Below are 8,886 nucleotides of genomic sequence, written 5' to 3'. Positions count from 1 at the left end.
AAGCCTTACAACAAGCCGAAGAGGATAAACGTATTCAGCAGTTGGAAATCACTAGAAAAGCAGAAGAAAGGCGTGTTGAAGCAGCACGTAAGGAACGACAATTGCAAATGGAGCTGGAGAAACAACGATACACTGGCTCCTTGTTACGCAAACAGCTCGCAGACGAATTAGCAGTTGCCGAAGAGACCGATGAAATGGAAACGTCCGGGTTTGATAAAACAGATGTCTGGAAACCATCTGTCGTCACATTTCATCCACCTGCTACGCTTATCCCAAATTTCCGTATACCGTGTGGGACATCAACGTCAACGCAACCATGCTCTCAATACGAGCTGGCTGCGTCTGAACAGCAATCTACGTCCGACCAGCCGTCCACGTCGATTCCCAAGCAAAATGCCAACGCTTCCAGCTACGTACCACCAAACGTATTCAACCAGCCAAATCCAAGTATAGCTCAGCAATTCACCTCAAGCGCTCGTCCGTCACTGATTCCAACAACCACGATGGCGTCGCTACCCGTCCACAACCGAGTTACGCAACAAGCGTTTTCGCCTCAAATAGCAGGTCACGCTCCACAACCAACGGTGCATTCTCCTGATGCCTGGATATTCGTTGTGAATCGTCATGACGCACCTCCGACATTTCGTTCATCGAGACCGCCGAAAGCTGAACCACCGAAGTTTGACGGCAACCCGATAAACTGGCCTATGTTTATCCAGTCATTCAAGGTTCAAATTCACGACACATGTTTCAGCGATGCTGAACGTCAACATCATACACGTGCAAGCTTGACGACCGAAATTCAGAACAATCTTGGCGAAGTTCTACTTCGCAACTTTGCAACTGGGTGGATATGGACTGGAACTACACAGCAGCACAACCTTGGCTCAATTGGTTAGAAAATTGCCGCCCACCTTACGCAGTAAATGGGCCGAAGTAAGCTATCGAATTCAAGATAGATTGCCTACGATACTCGACCTGGACACGTGGCTCGATGACGTTACGATGGCGGAATACTTCGTCCGTGTTGGCGTCAACCCCACATCCCAGCAAGGCAGTCATCCGAAAACTCGAGAAAACGTCCACAGGTCGTCGAACGAAAAACAGAAAAAATCGACCACGACTCCCGTGGTCTTTTCTACGACCGTAAAAATTGCGTCCTGCCCACATTGTGACGGTGCTCATCGCCTTTACCTCTGTGAGAAGTTTAAAGCCTTAAATCCCACGGAACGATCAGAAATCTTTAAAAAAAAAATGCTGTTACCGGTGTCGCGACGACCGCCATCTTAGTTCCGAGTGTACGAAGTAAAAGGAATGTGGAACGGACAGTGTAAACGTCTTCAACACCCCCTTCTCCATGGAGCACCGAGGATGTACCCGAAAACGCCACGATCGATTCCGATGTCATCCTCATCTCAAAAGAGCCCGTTTAACGGCTTGGTCTCCTACGGCTACGAAAGTGAAGCGACCTTGCTGCCTATTGTCCCTATGTTAATTGAAGCTAATGGCCGAACCTGGACCGGTTATGGATTGCTGGATCCTGGAAGCCAAATCTCAATGATAACCAACGCGCTTGCAAACGAATTGGGACTTCAAGGCGAGAAGGGAATTTCAAGAATCGGAACGTATCACGGCCGCGACCCAACCGCAAACACAACAAAGGTGTCTTTCAGAATCTCTTCTTTGGACAAAAGCAGTTCCTTCGAAATCCCGAACTGTTACTCCGTTCCCGTCTTAAGAATCAGAAACGAAAACGTTGACCTAAAGAAGTTGGTTAAGGATTGGCCTCATCTAGCCGGATTAAAAGTTCCCACCCAAAATTCCGTGTACGTTAACGTGTTGATCAGCTCGTGTGATATGGCGCCGCAAGAGGTCCTGGAAATCAAAAGGGATCCGTTGAACGAGCGGGCCCCGCGTTGACTACGAACAGCCTTTGGATGGAGTATAGCTGGACAGATCTCCCCAGCCGCTGTTGCACAATTGCAGTGTAACTCGCTCTCATTAGCGCCCCCACCCGACCAAGATCTTGTGAATGCAATTGATCGCTTTCTACTCACCGAGACTTACGAAGCCCGAGCAGGTGTCAAGGTACTGATTAGCGACGAAGAATTACGTGCGAACAAGATCCTAAACGAAACGACGAAATTCGTAGGCGATCGATACGAGTCGGGACTTCTCTGGAAAAACGAAGAGCCGAACCTGCCCGACAACAGTCAGTCTACACTAGCGCGCTCCCTCAAGCTAGAACGAAGACTCATCGCCGACGAAAACCTTGGTAAAAGGTACTCCGCAGCAGTCAACGAGTATATCAGCCTTGGTCACGCCCGAAAACTCTCAGCTGAGGAGGTTAACTATCATCCAGCTGGCCGAACCTGGTTTCTGCCTCACCATCCGGTGATTCCGAAGAAACCTGAAAAATGCCTCCCGGTCTTTTATGCCTCCGCGTACTACAAGGGAATGTCGCTGAACTCTGCCCTGCTGAAAGGACCCGACCTGCTAACCAACCTCATTGGAGTGCTGATACGTTTCCGACAACATCCGATAGCGTTGAGCGCGGATATTGTTAAAATGTTCCACCAAGTAAGGGTGCGGCCAAAAGACGGGCCCACACTTCGCTTTTTCTATCGTGACCCGGGTATACAGGAACCACTTTCCGTTTACCAAATGAACATGCAACCCTTCGGCGCAGTTTGCTCTCCTGCAATTTGTGCACACGTTCTACGTCAAGCAGCCGTAGACGGCGGGATTGATGCGGCCGACGTTACCAACCTAATAATCGACCATTTTTACGTGGATAATTGGTTGACATCATTCCCAACTGCCAAAGAAGCTATTCAGCACGCAAAAAGGGTGGCAGACGTTCTACTTCGAGGAGGATTCGAGCTCGCCCAATGGGGTTCATCATTTCCAAAAGTTCTGTTGTCGTTGCCTGGCAATCCAGTCTCATCCATCAATTGAGCCTTACACGGAATGCCAATAGAGCGAACGTTGGGGCTCTCACTCGACTACGGCAGCGATTCGTTTGTGGTGAGCGCAAGCATAAAACTGGATGGAACGCCGAAACGAGAAATACTTCGAGAAACGTCAAGCGTCTACAACACATTTGGGTTTCTTTCACCGGTGTTGCTACACGCAAAAATTATCCTGCAAGCTGTATGCAGAAAATCGGTTGGCTGGGACGATCAACTAGACCAGACGACCATCGATGAGTGGCAACATTGGGCCGTCTCCCTCTCGAAGCTAAGACCGCTCTCCGTCTCACGATGTTTTAACCCAGAGCTACCAAAAGCGCGAGGTGTGGGACTTCATCTGTTTGCTGACGCATCGGAATCGGCATGTGGTGCCATCGCCTATCTCAAATTTGACAATCCCGACGGCGTAAAGGTGTCATTTGTCATGGCCAAGGCAAGAGTGGCACCCATCAAATACGTTTCGATTCCCAGACTTGAGCTGTGTGCAGCATTACTCGCCGCCCGTCTAGCATCAGTGATCAAGTTAGAACTCCGACTAAAAATCGACCAAGCCACATTCTCGTCGGACTCCATAACGGTTTTGAGATGGATCAACTCTCCAGACTATCGATTTCATGTTTACGTTGGAAACCGAATAGGCGAAATATTGAAGTTGTCCGAAAGTAGTCAATGGCGTTATGTCCCTAAAACTCAAAACCCAGCAGACGACGTCAGCCGTGGCGTCGCATCCACAGAATTTTCCATCGAACAACGTTTCATTACCGGACCATCTTTCCTCTATCAATCACCGCAAAACTGGCCGGCCTTCCCCGATGTAAAATAGGGAATTGACGAAATAGAGGATCCCGAAGTTCGCTGTACGAGATGGGTTGGTGCGACACTACACGTAACCGATTCCATTGACCGGCTCACCACGTACACTTCCCGCTATCCGTTTTTAGTCGGCGTCGTCGGCTACGTCAAACGTTTCATTAATAACGCTCGGAAAGAAAAAACCCATCGTGATTTCGGCAAACTATCGGAAACCGTGGTCAAAAATGCGGAAGCGGAATTGTTTAGGCGCGCCCAGATGTCCGCCTTTCCTGAAATTACAGTAATATAAAAGAGGGAAAGCAGTTCGATCCTGGTTCAAGCCTAATCACGTTAACGCCATTCGTCGACCATCAAGGAGTTTTACGGGTCGGAGGACGTATTGAAAATGCTCCAGCGTCACCGGAAGCTCGCTATCCGATCATACTCCCAGCCGACGAAAAAATCACAGAATTGATAATTTATAGTCTCCACCTTGAATTCGTACATTCCACTACAGAGAGAACCTTTCACGAATTACGTAAACTCTACCGGGTTCAACGCGGACGAAAAACGGTGAGAAGAATTATAAACAAGTGTTTCAAATGCAAGCAACACTACGCAAAGGCACTTTGTCCAATGATGGCCGCTCTTCCCGGTTACCGTCTGAAGCCTTTCTACCCCGCCTTTACACATACCGGAGTAGATTTCTTTGACCCGTACAACGTAACGATATTCAGACGGAAGGTGAAACGCTGGGCCTGTTTGTTTACTTGCATGTCATCAAGAGCCGTGCACCTGGAAATTTCATACTCTCTTGACACTTCCTCCTTCATCAACTGCATCAGTCGCTTCGAAGATCGCCGTACAACCCCGAAATATTACCACAGCGATAATGGCACGAACTTTGTTGGAGCTGTGCGTGAATTTTCCGAGTGTCTCCGTCGGATGGAACAGCTAGCCATTCAAGATGGGCGAAAACGAAGAACGGTGACTTGGAGTTTCAACCAACCTGCCGCGCCACATTTTGGTGGAACCTGGGAACGTCTAGTTCAATCGTCAAAACGTGCCTTAAGATTCGTATTAAACGAGCAAACTCTGACTGACGATACTTTAATCACCACGCTAATTCAAGTCGAGAAACTTCTCAACGGCCGCCCGTTAACGTATGTAAGCGTAAACCCGGCGGATCCTGAACCCATTACGCCAAATCATCTTCTCCTTGTACACGAAAATCCGTACATACCTTTTGATCTGTTCGACGAAAACGATATGACAACCAAAAGGAAGTACCGCATTGCTTAGTACCTAACTGATTGTTTCTGGAGACGTTGGATGAGAGAGTATCTAACCAGCCTTACGGAACGACGAAAATGGCTACATGGACCAAAGAATCTCAACGTTGGCGACATCGTGATCGTTATCGAGCCAGATACACCCCGTGGAGAATGGTCAATCGCTCGTGTCGTCAAGGTGTTTTCCGGCCCAGATGGCGTAGTCCGTTCCGCTATCGTTCACCTTCGTTCGGCTACCAAAACCTCCGAACTTCACCGCCTGGCTGTGAAACTCTGCTTGTGGGAGTCTTGGGATACGGATTGTGCGACCGCTTACGAACGCAGAGTCGGCTATGTTCCGAATCCTACAACTCCGAAATAGCTAGAAGAAACTTTGTCGCGATTGGTATTGTGCCATAGGCGAGAACGGAGGCAGGGGAACGTAGATGACGCAACGACAAGGGAAGAACACGTTTGGCGGCGTTAATTACACACGAGAATTCGCCAGTTACAGTCGCGTCAATCGTTTTTAATATAACAGTTTTGTAACACTCAAATGTCAATTTGATTTAACGTGCCCGTAAAACAATACAGAGTATCGAAAATTACCTACAGTATAAAATCAGTGCGTATCGATAACATTCTGTACCAGCATTGTTTTCTCCCGATGAATCATCAGATTCCACGTCCAATGATTCATTGTCGTCGAACAAGATGTCACTGTTAGGTTCGATGTCACCTATTAAAATAAAAATACAATAGATCTATTTGAATTTATGATATGTTTCAGCAAGATTTATGAAAATCCACCATAAGGATTACTGTTAAACTTAAAAGGATATCTGATTAATTAAAGCTTTTTTTAATCAAAGTGAAAATTTTTGTTTTTGATGAATCATTATTGGTGATGGTGGCCTTTAAATTACAGGGATCATATAAGTGAGAAAAAAACTGAAAAAGTGCCACTGTGTTATTTGGCCCCCCATAGGGCGAAGCGGTGTTCGGATATTTGATGACTAACATGCTAGTCAACAAATCTTGTAGGTAAAAAATTAAAAATATTGTTCTGGATAGCATATTGTTTATTTAACACTAGAAATTTTTTTTGTAGCTTTATTTTAAATTTTACTACCCCATTTCCCTATCCGCGCTACACACCATTCGCCATAAGACACTGGGTTAAATGGCCCTAGCGTTCGGATACTAAGGGCGGGTACTGTACATCGTAGAGTTTTCGGTATGTAATTTCTTGTATGCAGAAAACTTTTTCTCATAGAACTACTATGTGGTATTCATCAACTTATCTCTTCACATTTCTAGATAACTTTAGTGCTGGAAGAAGAAAGTTGAGTTTAGCATCGAAGCAAACTGATTTGGAATCTGAGCTAGAGTTCAACCAAGGAAAAGGAAAGAGGGTCAGGAAAGCTACCAAAAGGTATTCACCCAATACATCCAAGGATGATGGTGAGTCCTCCGACAATGAGTATGGGGAAGCTCCCAATTTGCTGGGAATGTTCCCGAAACCACCACATACTATTGGTAGTCCCAACTTCTAAATGTTTTGTATTTTGGCTGTCTAATCCATAACAGAATTTTGAAATATCTAATGATATCGTCTGTTTTTCTTTAATAGGAGGAAAGGTGATAGCAGATATATACACAGATAATTCTCTGCACATTGATCCAGCACAATGATAGTGATTTTTGGGATGAAGGGTAAATATAAATATAAATCAACAAAAAGAAGTTTCCGTTTGTAGTATAAGCAAGGATTATTCTCCTGTCGTGTAATGGGACCTCTTGAATTTTCATTTTATTCACAGTTTAGATCTTAAATTAAGTAATGATATTTTTATTCAAAACCAATAACAAGTACTGAACATTGTGTGATTTATTCCACTGATTCATAAAATGACAGAGATTTTCAAGATTAAGGGTAAAAATATATATAAATCAACAAAAAAAAGTTTCCGTTTGTACTATAAGCAAGGTTGACTCTCCTGTCGTGTAATGGTACCTCTTTTTTTTTTTTTTTTTTGTTTTTAGGGGCGCTGAAGAATCCCTCTGGTGGCCAGATTTTATCTTCAGTTTATGGGCGTAGGTAGGCCCTTTAGCCCCAACCTTCGTTGTCGCTTGATGGAGTCTTAGCGTCGTTGGTGAATTTGGGGGTTTTGGGCTTTTGGCTATAGAGTCATGAGGTTTTTGTTTGTTTGTTTCTTTGCGTTAGCCTCAGGTTTGTTATGAAGGTAAGTAGTGGAGAATATTCTTGCTAGTTGTTCAAATCATGCCAATTAATCTTGTTTCTTTTAGGTAACGAACAAGTAGCCTTTGGATCTCGTACTGTTGGTTGCTGTGGATTTCGAGGTTGAGACCCAGTAGGTTAGTTAAGTTGTGTTCAAGATTATTTGCTGTAAGGTAGCAACTTATTTCCATTCTTTCTAGCTCAAGAGTGGAGCATTTCAGCAGGACATGCATTGTGGTTTCATTCTCCTCTTCACAGTTTCTGCACGTTGGGTGGATATGGTTATTGAAACGGGCCAGGTTTGCTTTGAGCCTGTTGTGGCCTGTTCTTAGCCTGAAAAGTACCCTGGAGATGTATCTGGATTTGTGTGCGTGCCATTTAAGTGGGCCAGTTCTGTTCCTCCTCTGTAAGTTATCTTTCTCGTTGTCTTTTTGCAGTTCAGTCATGTTTATTTTGTTTAGGTATGCCCTGAAGATGGAGCTTTGTTCTGTGGCAGATAGTTGGTTGCTGATGAGTCTGCCGATGTCTTGTGTTGAGCTTTCTTCTGATGCTAGCTTATCTGCCTTTTCGTTTCCTGCTATTCCAATATGGCTTGGCACCCAGTAGAGATTGACTTTGGTACCTGCACTTTTTAGTGTTTCAGCTGTGCTAAGGATAGTATTAATAATATCATGTTTTTCTCTTCCAGGGTTTTCAATGGTTTGGAGGACTGATCTGGAGTCTGTGATTATGGTGAGTTCGCTTATTTGTCCTTCGTGGTGATAAGCTGCCTCCATTGCCTTGTGTATGCCGTAGGCTTCTGCTGTGAAGATTGACGATCCTTTGCTTAGCGTGTATGTTTCCTCTATTCCCAGGGTAGGGAGGTAGAGCGCGCAGGTTGTTTTCCCCGTTGCCTCATTTAGTGAGCCATCTGTGTAGGCTGTTGTGGAGGCGCAGAGTTGGCTGTGATTTAGGCAGTTGAATAGGGCTCGAGCTTCAGCTGAGTTGTTTAGTGCTGCAGTTTTGGAGATTGGGAAATATCCTACTGTGATTGGGGGGCCTATCCATGGCGCTGGGCCTAGTTGTTGTTGTCTGCTCCTGGGCTGTTCCCGGAATAATTCGATGTCAGCCAGGATTGTGTGTCCTGTTGCAAGCTTGAGGGATGGTATGTTTTGGTTCTTCCATGTTTTGGGCTGTCTTTTTAAGTTGAAGCAGCTTTGGTACAGGGGGTGGTCCGGGTCTTTTTCAATTCTAAATAAGTAACGCCCCGACAGCCAAGTCTGTCTTATTGAGAGAGGTTCGATGCCCAATTCACACTGCATTTCCTTGATCGGGGTGGTAGCTAGGGCACCGAAAAATAATTCGTAGGATGTTGTTCTGTATGACCTCCAGTTTCATTTGCCTTGTTTTGCACGTTGAGCTATATGCTATGATCCCGTATTCGATCCTGCTCCGGACTAATGCCTTGTACAGGATGCAAATTGAATCCATGTCCGGTCCTTGCTTGGCTTAGGAAAGAATTTTGAATAGATTTCTTAGTTTGACCGACTTGCTTATTGCAACTTCCATTTGTTTAGCCCAGCGCAGGCCCTTGTCTAAGTGTATTCCTAAATGTTTTATTTCTTCTGTT

General features: G+C 45.4%; 3 protein-coding genes across 3 annotated transcripts; 2 read left to right on the top strand and 1 right to left on the bottom strand.

Annotated features, from left to right (window-relative positions):
* Positions 1–1,371: 1,371 nt before the first annotated feature.
* LOC123477557 lies at positions 1,372–2,958 on the top strand. Its single transcript, XM_045180937.1, has 2 exons — positions 1,372–1,915; positions 2,006–2,958. Exons 1-2 carry the CDS (start codon positions 1,372–1,374, stop codon positions 2,956–2,958), a joined length of 1,497 nt encoding a protein of 498 aa, XP_045036872.1.
* A 12-nt stretch (positions 2,959–2,970) lies between these two features.
* Positions 2,971–3,795, top strand: LOC123477556. Its single transcript, XM_045180936.1, has one exon. It carries the CDS (start codon positions 2,971–2,973, stop codon positions 3,793–3,795), a length of 825 nt encoding a protein of 274 aa, XP_045036871.1.
* A 3,340-nt stretch (positions 3,796–7,135) lies between these two features.
* LOC123477555 lies at positions 7,136–8,578 on the bottom strand. Its single transcript, XM_045180935.1, has one exon. It carries the CDS (start codon positions 8,576–8,578, stop codon positions 7,313–7,315), a length of 1,266 nt encoding a protein of 421 aa, XP_045036870.1. The 3' UTR covers positions 7,136–7,312.
* Between the last annotated feature and the right edge of the window lie 308 nt (positions 8,579–8,886).

Source organism: Daphnia magna, unplaced genomic scaffold, assembly GCF_020631705.1.
Source record: "Daphnia magna isolate NIES unplaced genomic scaffold, ASM2063170v1.1 Dm_contigs083, whole genome shotgun sequence".
NCBI lineage: Eukaryota > Metazoa > Arthropoda > Branchiopoda > Diplostraca > Daphniidae > Daphnia > Daphnia magna.
Note: the sequence above shows the minus strand (reverse complement) of the source record. Positions and strands in the feature narration are given on the sequence as shown.

Coding starts and splice junctions, on each gene's coding strand:
- LOC123477556 (XM_045180936.1), top strand. CDS start 2,971: ATGCCAATAGAGCGAACGTTGGGGCTCTCACTCGACTACGGCAGCGAT.
- LOC123477555 (XM_045180935.1), bottom strand. CDS start 8,578: ATGCAGTGTGAATTGGGCATCGAACCTCTCTCAATAAGACAGACTTGG.
- LOC123477557 (XM_045180937.1), top strand. CDS start 1,372: ATGTACCCGAAAACGCCACGATCGATTCCGATGTCATCCTCATCTCAA. Junction 1,916..2,005: donor GTTGAACGAGCGGGCCCCGC/GTTGACTACGAA, acceptor CGCTCTCATTAG/CGCCCCCACCCGACCAAGAT.